The following is a 16,136-nucleotide window of genomic DNA, read 5'->3' on the forward strand; positions in this document are numbered from 1 at the left end:
GCCAAATGGTCATGAATACCATGAATAAAGATGAGGCAGAGAGGAAAATGGACTGGTCCAGGGTGTAAGGAGAGGGGTGTAAGGAGAGGTCAGAGATGGTCAGAGAACAAAGACTTCACTGATAGAGAACTACTGAACAGAGACCGTAGGAAAGGAACCAGCCGCAAGGCTGTCTGGGCGAAGAGCGTTTCAGGCAGAGGGAAGGGCAAATGCAAAACCTGAGGCAAGAGAGGCTTGATGGAGAAACAAAAATAGGTCAGACTGACTTAAGCGAAAGTGAGCAAAGGATAGAGTAGTAGGTACCAGTCGATAGGGGCCTTCTACCAAGAGGCCTGGAGATCATTGTAAAGAGTTTGGCTTTTACTGTACCTATGTCTCTCAAACCATGGTTTTTCTTAATTTTTACCTACTAGGAAAAATAATTATTTCTTTCCCAGGGATTTAGTGTGTGTGTGTGTGTGTGTGTGTGTGTGTGTTTTCCTTGCCTTCCTATATTTGGTAGGAAACTATAAGTATTCTCTCTGTAAACCAACAAGTTTGCACAGGGAGGGGCAAGGAGAGGGCCATTAATTCTGTATTCTTTATTACTAAAAATACATACTGACCAGCTAACATTTCCTTAACAGTTTGGTTAAGAATTTCCTAAAACACAATTCTATGTTATAAGACCAATAAAATACAACTGGCCAACAAAATAGCAGTTTTGTACTTAATTTAGAAGGTCTTTTTCTTTTACTCCTCTCTTCCCGAAACTAAAAAGTTGTAACAATCATGTATCATTTAAATGCTGCATACCTAGGTCCTAGGTAGACAGTTTTCTGAAAAGATGACATAATATGCAAAATAATCATGATTCAACTGTCAAGATGGTTTTCAAATTCAAATGGACTGAATAATCTCAATTAAGATGGGTTTCACAGTAAACAAATATAAGCATAGCAAGGGTTGAAATCTCATTTATAAACTTTTCTGACTTTTTTTTTTTAACTTGGTCTAACAAGGTATCATTTTAAAATCAGTCTCAGAAATAAACATGAAAAGAGTTCAGAACTAACATTTCCCTTTGCCATGGGAAAGGAGCAAAGTAAAAGGGTCCACTATTCTTCTTAGTGTACCAGAATAGCTTCCTGAATAAAGAGAACCATTTCCATGGATACTTCACCCCCACACCAAGATTTGTAAAATGTTAGTGGAAAGCTTAAAAAAAAAACAACATTAAACAAGAACTCGCTATTCAACCATTATAACTGCTCACTTTTCGGAAAGGAAAAAATAAAGTTGCAATAAAAAACTTTACTCTAAAACAATTATATAATAAAAACTTGAATACACTTCTAGAAATTTACCTTGGAAAATAAGAACACCATCCGTCTCTCCTGTAATAGCTAATGTGTCCCGATTTTTACTTTAAAAAATGATGCATTGCCAATGTAAAATCAGTTATATACGCAGGAGGGGCAAAGCTGCTCCTTATTATCGCTGAAGTCCAAGATTAACAACTCGTTTCAGCTATTTTAAAACCCTGGGAAAGGGAGGTTTTGCCTGTTAGCTGGGTTCAACGGTACTGATAAAGTTGCAAATTCACCTTGTTCCTTCGAGATCTAACAGGTTGGGATCTCAGCCACCACTGGTTATTTCAAACTCCTCATCATAAAAAAAGGTTTACACTTGAAAAGTGACATCTGTTATTTTAGTACCAAGCATAGATTTCATTTTTTAAAAAGATAAGCAAAAACTTTGTTTAAAACGTTCAAACGACTACCGATGCTGGGTTTAACGTTCTCAAATACACTGGCTGCGGACTACCTCGCCGCCCGACGTACGCAGAGGCGCCGAGTCCTGACGGGCGAAGGGCGACACGAGTATGCACAGCGCGTCGCTCCAAGTTTCCCCCAAGAGCCGGAAAGCCCTAGGAAACAGCGGCGGAGACCACAGGTGGGGGCTGCACCTCTTCCGGTGTCCCACCTTCCTACACCTTCCCGCGGCGGAGAGCACCGTGACGCCCCGGAGCCCGGTCCTCGGCGCCTGCAGAGTTGAGCGTGTGCCTGACAGCCCCTGGCAAGCCCGACCCGGCTTACCTTGAGGACCGGGGTCAGGTACTCAGCCACTTCCAGTGCCTTTCCCTTCACTGTGTTAATCACATTCTGCATCCTGGGGCCGGGGTAGCGGCCGGCCCCGCGACGGGGTGGGAAGGGCAGCCGGGACAGGGACCCGGAGTCAGAAAATGTCCCCGCGGCAGCCGACGTGCATCGGCACGCGGCCGACGGCACCCGAGGGGACGGGACGCGACGGGACGGACAGGGCGCGGGGGAGGGGCGGCTGGCGCCGCGCGCGAATAGGGCGCGCGCTCCTGCACCCCGGGCAGCGAGGTGGCGGACCGGGCCCAGTTGTCACCTGGCCTCGAGGGAGGGCGGCAGGGCAGAGGGGTGTGTTGGGGAGGGAAGAGCGGGCGCACGCGCACCCCTGCCCTCAGGAACTCTCTTCTTCCCTTGGCTTCATTCGCGCCCCTTCCGGCTTCCCCTTCCTTTTCCCACTCTCTCGCCGTAGCTCCGCCTCCACCGAGGCCTCACGTGACGCAGGCCTCTCGGGACACGTGACGCGAGAAAGGCCGCGCTGGGGCGGAATCAGGTCGCTTCTCCCCGCCCTCCGGAAGCGTAACACTGAGCGCGCCTGCGCAATGGGCGCCGGGTCGGCTCCCTGCCCGTCGGGTCCGTATTGTGCTTTTTGTTTCGTAATAGGTTCTGGGGTAGAGGCTTGTTCGCCTTTCTTTCCCTCCCATAGGTTCCCCGCATATGGATCCTAAAAGCTGCTGCTGCTGAGCTGACTCAGCTTTAGGATGTGAGCTCTTCCACTGGAAGCTCTTCGAGGGAGGAACTGAGGTGACTGCGTCCGACTGGCCGAGCAGTGCGCGTGCGGATGAGGGTGGGCGCGGCAGAAGAGGTCCCTACTGCGCAGGTGTGACAGGAGGCTTTCCCCTGGCCTGGCAGAAGCATCTGCTGTCCTTTTGTGGGAGAGGCGGCTATTGGCCTCTGCACATTGCCCAGTCGAGCTGTCGCTGGTGGCGTTTCAAACCCGTCGCTCAGCAATCCCCCAGTGCGCCATCCCTACACTGGGAGGCTTTCTACAAGCACCCAGCCTGGCGCTTGGTGTCCTCATCATATGCAAGTGTAACCAGATAACCAAGGGGTCCCGGCTGCCTGTCACTACGGAGCCAATTAAGCAGAGATAGGATTGGATCATATAGGAGCGGTTTTTTTTCTAATAACGCTGGCTGTGTGGGAGGGTAGCAGGTCATCCACAGAAATCAGCTCTACCTCTCCCCATAAGCCAGCTGCTTATATTGGGTAGAAGGGCAAAGATTACGTGGGAAAGTAAGAATTACAGGGATGGGGAAGGAGGTAAGGTGTGATGGTTACACTCTACGGGCAGTAGGCTGGGGGTTGCAAAGGGCGGGTGCCTTGGGGACTAGATTGTTTCAGCCAAGAGGTTGTAAATCTTCCCATAAGCATAGGCAGACCTTGGAAAAGGAGCATGGACTGCATTCCGATGTTAGCTCCCATGTCCCAGGGAACACCACTCTCAGCCAGGCTAGAATGTGTGTCTCTAATCAGAACAGAGCCATCTCAGTTAACAGCATGATTAATACTTCTTATAATTGGAGCTAATCCCCAGTATTCTATTTCTGCCCTCAACAAAAGGAGGGCCTTAGAGTCATTGATTTCTAAGTTCCTCCTTACTTCCGTAATGAGCTCAGTGTAAGTTAACAGTAGTGTAATGAAATCTTTCCAAGCAAGCTCTTTTTCCTCCTCCTCAGGAAGAGCTGCCACAGAGGAGGGAAATACAGATCTGAAATCCTCATCTTGTAGAGCAAAGTTGCTAATACAAATGAAAGTTGAAGAATTGCTTTTCTGCAGAATTCTGCAGTGCCCCAAGTGTCAGTTACTCACTTGCTACCTCTGGCAGCACTTCTAATGTGGTTCTTGCCTTTTTTGTCTCTAGAGTTACCCCTCTATCAAATTTTGGTTGTTTTCATTTGCTGTCTCCATAGTTTCTCTTGTGCACTTCAACTTTCTTCGTTTTGATAATAGCCATAGCCAGCAGGGTTACCCATCAAAATTTCTTTTAAAATAGCTTTTAAAATAGCTTTAATCTACCAGTTGGGTTGCTCATGAATTTATTCTTCTTTTTAAGGCAATTCGAAAACAGTGAGATGGAAAGCAAGTGCTGTGGTCATCCCATGTTATGCTCCTTGTCAACAATGTATACATTCTTGCTAGGGACCATATTTATTGCTTTAAGCTCAAGTCGCATCCTATTGGTAAAATATTCAGCCAATGAAGGTAAGTTAAAATTTATAATATGAATGGAGCATTTCCATCTAATTACACATTCTTCTGTGTGTTTTTTTGTTTGTTTTCTTGTGGGTAAAATGGGGATAATACCCTTTCAAGTACTTGGTTTCATGTGAATGATGAAGAATGTTTAAATTGATTTTTTTAACCTTTAATTCTTTAGCAAGAAATATTTTTTATGCTTAGTGAAATTTGGGTCAGTCAAGTACAGGATCCAACCCTTTACAGAACAGATCATAACATTGCTTTAATCAACCAGTATATCTGGGCCTGTAGCAATATGGAGGACATATTTGTTTTGTCAGTTGGCATTTTTGATGTACCATCTTAGTTACTGCATCAGTGGAACAATACAGATTATTAGCTTTGATAAATATGTGTTCAAGAAATCTGTTTTTTAATGTAAGAATTTGTATTTAAACTTACTTTAACTCCACAAAACTATATGGAGAACCTTTCACGAGTTACTGAGGACACATAAGTTTATGACACCATGACCTTTAATGGTCTGCTTGAGAAGTCTGATGTGTCCTAAGTCTCTATTTCCCAGTTAGCATTTATCTGCCAGGCCCTAGGCTAAGTATAAGCAGGGTGCAAAGTGCAGAGAACTTATGTATTTGTATGCTTAGCCCATGGACACAGGCAATAGGGTGGTGAAGAACTGGATAGAGGCTGGAGGAGGGGGAACATCTGTAATACTATCAAAAATAATATATATATAAAATAAATTTTAAAAAACAAAGTGCATAAGACATAGACCTAGTTCTCATGAACAGTTTATTAGGAGAGATATACGTGTAAATACATTGTGAAAATACAACATAATAAATGCAGTTCTATACCAAAGATGAAGAAATTGTTTAGAGTAGACAGTGGTATATTCTATCTGGGAGGCAATGATGTGGAGTGCAAAGGGATAAAGGAATGCTTTTTTGATAAGGTGACAGTTGATCCACAAGAATACAAGGTGGTCAGGAGTATTCAAAGCAGCCTGTAAAAATGAAGAGATACATATAAAAGTAGGGTTGATTGTGAGAAACATGTAGTTCAAAATTACTGAACAAAAAGTTTAAGGCTCAGAGGAAAGGGGAAAGGAATGCTTTGCCAGAGACAGAAGCAATGATCAGATAGTTAAGGACTTCATATCCCATGCTAAGGACCTGGGACTTTATTCTCTAGACCTTAGAGTCTGAGGAATAAGGAGTACTTGGAGTATCATAAACAGAAAGGGAAATGAAAAAGACTATTATGGTAACAGGATGGAGGATGGACGAAAGGGGAAGAGACTATTAGGAGGAAGAACAGGTTGGGCAGAGTTCAGAGAGATAACAGAGTTTTAGTTTTGTACCTTCCATAAGGCCAGTAGCTCTATACTTGTTCATTGCAATATTCTGCAGTGTCTAGCACATCACACATGTGAAGGAAATGCAAATTAATGAATAAATACAAGGTAGTTATTCAAATGCATACGTTTAATGAGCATTAAATGTTCCAGAGTACAGATTTGGAGACATTAATATTAAATTGACATTTAAAACCCTAGAAACAACAGGCTCATTCAGGGTAACATGCAAAATGAGAAAACAGAGCCAAGGACAGAACTCCAAGGCGTGCCAACATTTAGCCATCCTGCAGGCACTCAGAAGGATGCTAAGAAGGAATTGTTAGCGAGAACTAAATGCACATGACTCATAGAAGGAAAGAAACAAGTTTGAAGACAGGGAATTGCAACATCATACTAAGATAAGGGTTAAAACATGCCCTTTGGAATTAGTAATTTATCTATAATAATAAAAGCATAATCTGTTAATTAGACCAGACAGTCGAATGACCTTCCAGACATCATTCCGGACGTCCTTCCAGATGAAGCCACAGTGGCAGGGGCCGAGGTGGATGCGGTTAGGGGCAATCAGGCAGGCAGGCAGAGTGATCAGGGGCGATCAGGCAGGCTGGTGAGCAGTGAGGGGCGATCAGGAAGGCAGGCAAAGTGGTTAGGGGCAATGAGGCAGGCAGGCGAGTGGTTAGGGGCGATTAGGCAGGCAGGCAGGAGAGCGGTTAGGAGCCAGCTGTCCTGGATTGTGAGAGGGATGTCTGACTGTCGGTTTAGGCCCGATCCCGCAGGGATTAAACCGGAAGTCGGACATCCCCGGAGGGGTCCCAGATTGTAGAGGGTGCAGGCTGGGCTGAAGGACCCCCTCCCCCCGTGCATGAATTTTGTGCACCATGCCTCTAGTATATATATATAAAAGGCTAATATGCAGTGTCCCCTTGGGAGTTTGACTGGGAGACCATGAGTTTGATCTAGTGCTATGATGTGCACTGACCACCAGGGGGCAGTGTGGAATGAAGGAAGGCCCTGGCCAGCAGCTGGCAGCTGGGGAAGTAAGGCCCTGGCCAGCAGCAGAAAGGCCTGATTGGCCCTGATCACCTGCCAGGCCTAGGGACCCTACCTGTGCATGAATTTTGTGCACCAGTCCTCTAGTTAGAAGATAATTAATCTCAAGAGTAGGTAGGTTGAGTACAGTGGTAGGATCAGAAACAAGATTGCTCTGGGACAAGACCTGAATGGAAAATGGGTAAATGGAGATAATGAATATTGACACAGTTTTAGGATGAGAAGGAGAATGTATAGTAGTTGAAGTGGTAGGATCTTATACAATGTTTTGTTTTTTTTGGATGAGAGAGTTTTGAGCAAATTTTAGGCCATGGGGAGGAAACCAGTTACTACAAAAATAAAGGAGACACTTAAGCCAGAGTACTTACTTATTGGAGGAAAGTCCCTAAAGATAAGGGGAGATTTTAAACAGGAGAATGGGTGACTAGTGGGGCAGGAGCCCCTTTTTGGGGCAATGAAAGACACCAGTAAGGATGGATGTAATGTAGATAAGATATGTGAGTGTGGGCAGAAGGTGAGTGGAGGGAGGTCCCACATGATGCTGAGACAGTTTGGAGTCAACCATGATAGAACTATAAGAAAATAAGAACAAGAATGAATTGAAGAGTAACTACAAGAGTTTAAGAGTTGTGTTCTGAAACCTCCACCCAACCCCATTCTTGTTTGTGCATGTTTGCTGGTGTGTATCATGAGAGAGATCAATGCAAAGTATTGGGAGGAAAATAGAATGTGATTTCAGTCTAGCTTTGAGCTCAGAAAAGGGAAGAGATCTTCTAACTAGGCTTTGAATAATGGAAAGTTTAACAGGCAAATAACTAAATTTAGCTTAACATTTATTAAGTGCCCACTAAGTGCAAAACACCATTAACTGCCAGGTATATGAAGATGACTAGCATGGTCCCTTCCTCATGAAGAGTTTACATTCTAAAGGTAAGACACACACAAAATATAACAACAATACAATGTGGTAAGGACTGTTATAGAGGTTTGTAGGTAGTGGTACAGGATCAGAGATGAATAAAAAATTATGCTTAGGTTGAGAAGATCAGGGGAACCACAGGGAAAAGGAAGAAAGGGTGTTCTGGAGAGAATGTCAAGTTGGTGTTTTTCCTCTGTACTTGGCCAGTTTGGGTTTTTAATATGATGACCAAGGGAAGCAAGGAAATGTTTTCAAAAGGGGGCAAAACGCATTCCTCAGAAGAGAACCTAATAACATTTATGTTTGTCCTTGGCAAAATTATAGAGCAAGTTGTTTGTAAGCATTTGGAAAAAACAGTGGTAACAGCTAAGACCAAGGCATGCTAACCAAACCTCATTTCCTAATTAGATTGACTTGTAAATTAGGACATAGCTTTTCAACTCATCAGTGGGTTCTTGACTGTGTCAGAGCATTTTCTCAGCCGTAGAGTAGCCAGAGCCCTGGACCAGTTGCCTTTTGCCTCAAATAGCTTCCTTCTTTTATCCCAATATACCATTTGCTCTGGAGTGCCAAACAAATATTTTCTTTGTGTGCCATGATATGAAACAGAGAGGAACACTCTTGATTAAGGGAATATCACAGAATATACCTTGAGTTGGGTATAAGGCTAACAAGTTGCACAAGAGGCACCATGAGCTGAGTAATAATTCAGCCAGGTAAAGTCATAGCTGTTTGAAGAGTAAGGCCCTGAGAATTGATTAATGGTCAGTTTAGAAGGCAGTCTCTAATGCCATGCCACAAAGCTTTTATTGCCCATAGCCCTAGCCTCACCATATTCATCAGCAACGTGGATGAAAACATGAGAGGCATATTTATCATATTCAAGGATGATAAAATGCTGAACGGGGTAGGGAAAGATTAAACAGTAGGTGAATTGATTAAAAAACCAAAAGAGCAAAACCAATTGGACGAAATTTAATACAACCAGCATTACAATTCAGCTTTTAAAAAACAACCCTAAATTATTAGCTGTATATAAGCATTATATCAAACAAAATTTATAATTAAAAAACATTTCTGTTACATTTCAGAGAACAAATATGATTATCTTCCAACTACTGTGAATGTGTGCTCAGAACTAGTGAAGCTGGTTTTCTGTGTGCTTGTGTCGTTCTGGGTTATAAAGAAAGGTGAGTCTTGAAGCAATACTATATACTATATACTATATACAATCACAGAATCAAAAAATTTTAGAAGTGGCAGGCAAGAACATTTTATATCATTTAGCCCAGGGGTCGGCAAACTGCGGCCCCTCGAGTGTGGCTCTTCCACAAAATACCACGTGTGGGCGCACAGTACAGTGCGATTGAAACTTCGTGGCCACACTCAAGGGGCCAAAGAGCTGCATGTGGCTCATGAGCCGCAGTTTGCCGACCACTGATTTATATATGAGGATACTAAAATACAAACATAATTATGATAATCTGTGTTTTTCAGGTGAAGAAATGGGCTCAGAGAAAAGTCTGAGCAGTTCTGGGTAGGAGGGCAGAGCCAGGACTCCAACCCACGTTTTCTAGTGTCCTGTCCGTTGCTTTACCTTCTGGCTTTTTCTTATAATGGGCCATACAGTGAGTTAGTTTATATTCAAATTCAGGATTTTTAAAAATTACTCCTGTCTGACTTAGTGTATAGCACATTGCAAAGATATCCCCTTTTCCACCAGCAGAGGTAGTATAGTGCATTGGAGTCAGAGAGACTGTATTTAGGATAGATTATTTTAACTTTTTTGAACTCGAGTTTCATCAACTGTCAAATAAGGACATTAATCCTTCCTCAAATTGGCAGTATCTAGCCTTTTGTGGCTCTTTAGTATATATTTATTCTTCACATGCACTTCCCAGTTAATGAGGCTTTGCTCTCTTTGTTACTTTCATCTGCCTTCCCATATGAGGTAAACAGAATTTAGTAAAGGGCTTGTACAAGAAGATGACTTGTCAAGCTCAGGGGTTTCAGTCTGCACAGTTTCCAGTTAGTGGAATATATTTCTTAATCTCATGAAATCCATTATTTACAGGCCTAAAATACTTAAGTTTTCTTTTTATTTTACATTCTTTCTATTATAGTTCAAAAACTTCCTAAGTTTTTGAAAATCTAGAAATGGGACAATAACTCATAGTAGGATTAGTAAAAGTTAATTTTTTCTACTTCCCTAGATAAAATTTTTCACCTAGTATCTCCCTTTCCTGTTCGTCCACTCTCAGGGAATAGGGAATAGGTGGGGAATACCAGCCTGAAAGCTTGATTTTTTTTTTCTTTTCATTTGTTGATCTCTTGGTTTTATGCTCTCAGTACCATGAGAAACACAAGAATATCCTCATTCGCCTTAAGTGATACTTATATTTCAAGGTAACAGAAATTAGGAGAATCAGTAATCCTAAAGTGTTGCTAATTGTCAGTGATGATGCACAGTGGTGGGGCACAGAAAGACAGCATGCAATGAAATTCTGTATTGTCTTTGATTTCGTAAGGATAACAGTCATTTATGAAAGCAAGTTCATAAAGCCTCTTTTAAAGAATTGTGTCAAAAAGCAAATATAATTTACTGTCTATAAAAATATGGACATTCTTCTCAAGATCATTTATTTATTGCTGTATTTCTTTCTTTAGAAAATCATCAAAGTAGAAACTTGAAATGTGCTTCCTGGAGGGAGTTCTTTAATTTCATGAAGTGGTCCATTCCAGCCTTTCTTTATTTCCTGGATAATTTGATTGTCTTCTATGTCCTTTCCTATCTTCAACCTGTAAGTAAACATGACAAAGAAAATAGCATTGGGAAAACACAGAGAAATGAATTTCAGGGCTGATCTTTTTTTTTTTTTTTTTTTAAATCATTTTCCGTGTCATTGTTAGTTTCTCATTGCCCTTCCTGGCCTTCCTGAGGTTTGAGAATCATCTGAGTAATGACTTACCAATCTGCTTGCCAGATTCTATCACTTGTTAAAGTTTGCTGTATTAAACTGCAGTGACTATTCAAGAGTTGCTCCCTGGCCAGTGAATCTGGATCCATCTCTGTTTGTGTAACCTTAACCAATCTGCCTGTTTTCTGAGCCATCCTATGATCACCAGCCTCTAAAATTAATTTCAGCATCCAGATCCTCCACAGAGACTTAACTTAGAAAGTTATACATTCAGTACTCTGCTCTTTCTTACACCTGCTTTAGTGTAGTTTATATATATGCTAGAGGCTCAGTACACGAATTCGTGCATGGATGGGGAGAGGGACCACGGGAGGTTGGCCAGCAGGCCCGGATCTAGTTGTGTAGATGTGCTGAGGTAGTGGCAAGCAAAGACCACAGGCATAGCGCCCCCACACGGCCTGAACACCAGCTACGCTCTGAGATGAAAATATAGCTCAACTTCGCTGCCCACCCTTGGGCAGCCTCACTCTCCCTGGGGTGGAGTTGCTGACAGACAGACAGGTCATCTCTCCTACCTCAGCCGCACCTTTTCTCAGGGCTCCGCCCCCAACATGATAGGTGGCTGACTTCGGCCAGTGGCACACCACTGTAGGAGTGCTAGCCAGTCAGCGGTTGGGAGCCTGGAAAGGCGCGGGCAAGAGCTAGAAGTGGCTGATGGGGCAGAAGGGTAAGCGGCCCGCACATGCAGTGGCAGAGGTAAGATGGCAGTGGTGCTTACTTTACGTCTTTGCAGTTAGGCTGCTGCCTTGCCCCTTCTGCCCCCTCCGAGCTGCTACTCTGTCTTGATCAGCGTTGGGGTCGCTCTCCTCTTATGGGCTTCCCAGACCCAGATTCTCCAGTGCCCAGAGGCTCCTGTGTTGAGTGTCTGTCCCCTGGTGGTCAGTGCACATCACAGCGACTGATCTTTCGGTTGTAATGGTCACCTAGACTTTTATATATATAGATATATTTTTGGTATGATTTTATTTTTATAGTCCTCTCTTAACCAGCAAGTACTTTAAGGGTAGAGATTGTATCCTCCGGACTCTAAACACTACCTATAACTTGATAATACTAGGAATATTTCTTATCTCTATCAGCATTCTTAGGCCAATTTAGAGAACCATTAATAATCAAACTTAAAATTTGGTCTCCTGCTCTTACCTATTACTCAGTTTGGGTCATGTGTGTGTTTTCTCCTAATGCTTTATAAAATGAACATTTCTGTTGCCATTGTTGCCAAAATGTGTTATAAATTTTAAAGAATAAGTTCGGGGATTTCTATCATAAATAGTATTTTTATTGGTTGTAGTCTTCTATGTGAAGTCTCTTAAATATAGCCAAATTAGTTTGTGAGTGGTATGAAAAAGAGGGATCAATGGTACACAGTAGTAGAAAACAGGAGTTTGATTCTTTTGCACAATTTAGAAGCTGTGTAACTAGGCACGCCCCAACTGCTCTGAGTCAGTTGCCCATTTGTAAAAGAGAATAATGTTACCACACCACTTGTACTGGGTGGTCACCTGAAGTTCTTTTCAGCCCTGTGACCCATATTGTTATTATTACTAAGTGTTCATTTCATCTAAACTGTGTCCTCTCCTAAATTCTTGCTTCCACTTTCTCAGATCTGAGAATTCCTGTACCCAAAGACATAATTATTCACATTCAATAAGTATATATTTGTTTTATTTTATTTGTATCCAATAGATTATGTTCTTAAATTCATAGCCCTTCCCTGCATTGATCCCCAGTACCAAAGTAAAAGTATAATTTCCTGTTTTTTTCTTCCAAGTTACTGCTTTGCTCTTCCTTCCTGATTGTGTAAAACCACAAATATTACAAAATAAATCACATGGCATATTCTTTGTATTGCGGTGCCCAAGTCTAATTGGAAAGAATTAAATAGAGATAAATGGAAGTTTGGGGGCAAAGAGGTCTTGCTTTTTATTTATTCTGTACTATTGCATACAAAGAGTTTTCAGAATTCATCAGGCCAGCCAGGATGCTTGGTTAGTGCATTTTCACTGCCGTTATTGTGACTGATCAGAGCCACCACTTCCCCACTCTTACCAGCCACTTTCTTCATCTCCTTTTAACTAGGGGTTCGCAAGCATTTGTCTACAGAGAAGGACACTGAGGAAACAAAATAGTCCCATAAAAATTCAATAGAAAAACAACAATGTTGTATTCTTGGAATTTTTGTTAATTGTTATTGGATTTACTCTTATTTCTTTAATTCAGCTTCATATTAGCCATATGTGCTGGTTATAAAAGATTATTGATACTCTTTGGAGTTTAATCATTTTAAAGTGACAGCAAGGAGGAAGTCAGGGTGAACTAAATCAGTAGGATTTGTTTTTAAAAATTAATATTGTCAGGTCCAATTATGAGGGGCAGTGATGAAATTTCATACTTTCTCAGCCAAAATGTATACATGTTCAGATTAATAGTCTCATGTGAAATATGACTGAATTTACAAAAACAGACCTTTATGAAATTTGGCTAACACATTTCTAAGTTTTTAGAACAATGTGAATAAATCCAAAGGACTGTTAGATATAAGTTTGGTAGTGAATCACTGGTATTGAGTCATTGTAGTTCAACCAGGAAAATGGATTCAGTTTCTACAACAGGTAGGATGCTTAAAAGTCTGCATCCCAATTATCTTAATTTATAAATGGGCCTAACAGATTCTGTCTTCTCTCTACCCATAGAACAGTATTAGAAGTCTATAAAGCACTTTGAGAACTTTAAAAAGTATGCTATAGAAGCATGGTAACTGTTATTTCAGACCCAAACCTTTAGAATTTATAAGTATTTCTAAATCTGCACATACAGATTATTTACACAGGCATTTTCTGAATTTCAACACATTTTGAAATCCTGTACAATAATTTGATCATATCTGCATAAATTTAACAAGCAATAAAAATGGAATTTAATCCTCTAGTGAAATAGCTGCCCTAATAACCCCTCAAGTTTTTGACCAAAGAGCTTTTCTTGTCAGGTGAACCACCGAGCTGGGAGATTTCTGAGGTCAGTACTTTATTTGGATTGTAACTCTATCTCTTCTTTCTTTCTAGGCCATGGCTGTTATCTTCTCGAATTTTAGCATTATAACAACGGCTCTTCTATTCAGGATAGTACTGAAGTAAGTAACTTGTTGTGAAAGCATATGTGGTATTTTAAAACGGCACAACCTTGTTTCAGGTGATATGCCCAGAGCACTGAACCCTCCGGTTCCCAAGGCCAGGATTTTATTCCTTACTAGAGGCCTGGTGCACGACTTCGTGCATGGGTGGGGTCCCTTGGGGTGGCCTGTGGGGATCAAGCCCCAGCTCGCACCCCCAGGCTTGCAGCCCCAGCTCGTGCCTCCAGCCTCGCAGCCCCCTGCCCCGCCTGGCACCCCACCGTGGCCTGGCGCCACCCCCTCACCTGCTCCACCATCCCGCCTGCTGGGCAATTGGGCATGGCCCCCCACCCCCCACCACCAGTCACCATCTGCGGGGCGATCGGTGAGGCAATTGGCCCCCACTCACACCCGCGTTGGCCTGACACTGCCCGCTTACCTGCTCTACCATCCCACCGCAATCCCGCTCTCATTGGGGCCAACAGCGCCTCCACTGCCACCTGCTGCCAGCACTGCATCACCAACACCCGCCATGTTCTGTGCCACTCCCTGGTGGTCACCACACATCACAGCAAGTGTTTGAACTCCCGGTCGAACAATTTGCATATTAGGCTTTTACTATATAGGATTGGCTCTGTGTGTTGGCAAGTTGCTTAACCCACCTAGAAAACAGCTCCACTGCTAGTCTGTCTGAATCCTCTGTGATTCCATGTTTCAAATGTTTGTTTTTTTTCTTAGCATCTCAATAAAGCAAAGATAGTTGATGGGGTTATGAGTATTTTAATTTTTAATGCCAGATTTTCAACATAGAATTCCTGAGGTGTTTTTGTTTTTTCGTTTTGTTTTGTTTTGTTTGCAGAATCTATATTACAGTACGAGGGAACCAAGAAGTTCCTAAAATTAATACACATTTGTTATTTGGTGTTTGGAAAAGATAAAGAGTAACAAATTCTTTGTTAAACTACTTGAGATGAGTACATGATTTAAGTTCTAACTGGCAGAGTATTTGCATGAGAAATCGAATTAATAAAAATGATAGATTTTTAAACTTCAAATTTCTATCACCAGTCTTTCCTATCTCCAGGAAGACCTTTGGGTAAAATTAAAACATTTTCAACCGAATTGGCTCTGCTCCCAAGCAAAAATCAAAATGTTCTAAGGTGGAATGGGGTCTGGGCACTTAACTCCAATTTGATTTGTTACTTAATGATGATGTTGATGATGATAAAAATACAATTAACTTCTTGTTATATTTTTTGTAATTGTTTCATTTTAATTTTGCATTCACTTTTCCTTTTTAATTTCTTATTTCTCAGTGTGCTATGTCATAGGGTGTTCTCATAATTTATATGTACAGGTGATGAATGGCTTGATGCATAGGCACTTAGTAAATATTTGTTGAATCCATGATGCCTTCAGTACATAAATTGCATGGAATTCTTAAAAGATTTTCTTTTATCCTGAGAAAACATTCAATTTAATAATTGATGTAAGAGATAGAAAAAAATGAAGATTTTTGTGTCATCCGATTTAAATGTTACAGTACACTAAAGTTTGCTTTTGCTTATTTTATGAATTTTTTTCACTTTATTCGTGAATTATGAAAAGAATTCAATAAGCATATTAAAGAATGCTGTTCTAAAAACATTTTAAAGTCAACATGAAAGTCATTTTGAAGGATAAAAAGTTGGCTTCTGAGAAAATATATAAGCAATCATATTTTTATATCAATTCCTATAATAAAATTAGAGATGCATTTCCTTCCATAAGGGACAAAGAATTGGCTCTGACACATAAAAGGTTCACTATATAATAAGGGTGCAAAGATCTCAAAAACGTGGGTTTTTCTTAAGTAAATTTTTTTTCCTCTGAAATGATAGTTTATAAGTAAGTTATTATATAATACACTAGAGGCCCAGAGCACAAAATCGTGCATGAGATCAGGGCCATCTTCCGCCTGCTCGCCAGTCCCCAGTTTCGCCCTGCCACCACCCACCCCAGTTCCCCATGGTTCTCCGTTTGCCATCCTATGATCGGAGCCTGTGGGCCCAGGGGAGGGACCGAGAGGTGGTCAATGCACCTTATAGCAACTGGTCAAGCAGTCGTTCTGGTCATTACGCCGTTATGGTCGCTGGGCTTTTATTATATAGGACAGTGATGGCGAACCTATGACATGCGTGTCCGAGGTGACACGCGAACTCATTTTCTTGGTTGATTTTTCTTTGTTAAATGGCATTTAAATATATACAATAAATATCAAAAATATAAGTCTGTTTTACTATGGTTGCAAATATCAAAAAATTTCTATATGTGACACGGCACCAGAGTTAAGTTAGGGTTTTTCAAAATGCTGACACGCCCTCAAAAGGTTCGTCATCACTGA

The 16,136-nt window shown here is 41.6% G+C and overlaps 2 protein-coding genes across 13 annotated transcripts in view; one reads left to right on the forward strand and one right to left on the reverse strand.

Annotated features, from left to right (window-relative positions):
• ATG3 (autophagy related 3) overlaps positions 1-2,526 on the reverse strand; it is a 28,529-nt gene extending 26,003 nt beyond the window's left edge. Inside the window, exon 1 of the mRNA XM_036352152.1 lies at positions 2,079-2,526. Within this exon, the coding sequence (XP_036208045.1) occupies positions 2,079-2,150 (72 nt within the window). The 5' untranslated portion in view covers positions 2,151-2,526. The remainder of the gene's footprint in view (positions 1-2,078) is intronic.
• Positions 1,855-16,136, forward strand: part of SLC35A5 (solute carrier family 35 member A5) — a 34,076-nt gene continuing 19,794 nt past the window's right edge. For 2 of the 12 annotated variants that reach the window (XR_004974350.1, XM_036352147.1), the window contains exons 1-5: positions 2,590-2,955; positions 4,192-4,340; positions 8,758-8,856; positions 10,334-10,467; positions 13,707-13,774. Coding sequence is in view for 11 of the 12 variants with exons in the window: in XM_036352147.1 (XP_036208040.1) it covers positions 4,211-4,340; positions 8,758-8,856; positions 10,334-10,467; positions 13,707-13,774 (431 nt within the window). In the remaining variant the exon portion in view is untranslated. Of the gene's footprint in view, positions 2,097-2,588; positions 2,956-4,191; positions 4,341-8,755; positions 8,857-10,333; positions 10,468-13,706; positions 13,775-16,136 lie in introns of those variants that run through there. The other 10 variants (XM_036352142.1, XM_036352143.1, XM_036352151.1 and 7 more) reach the window with 10 other exon arrangements.

This window comes from Myotis myotis, unplaced genomic scaffold, assembly GCF_014108235.1.
Source record: "Myotis myotis isolate mMyoMyo1 unplaced genomic scaffold, mMyoMyo1.p scaffold_m19_p_2, whole genome shotgun sequence".
Lineage (NCBI taxonomy): Eukaryota > Metazoa > Chordata > Mammalia > Chiroptera > Vespertilionidae > Myotis > Myotis myotis.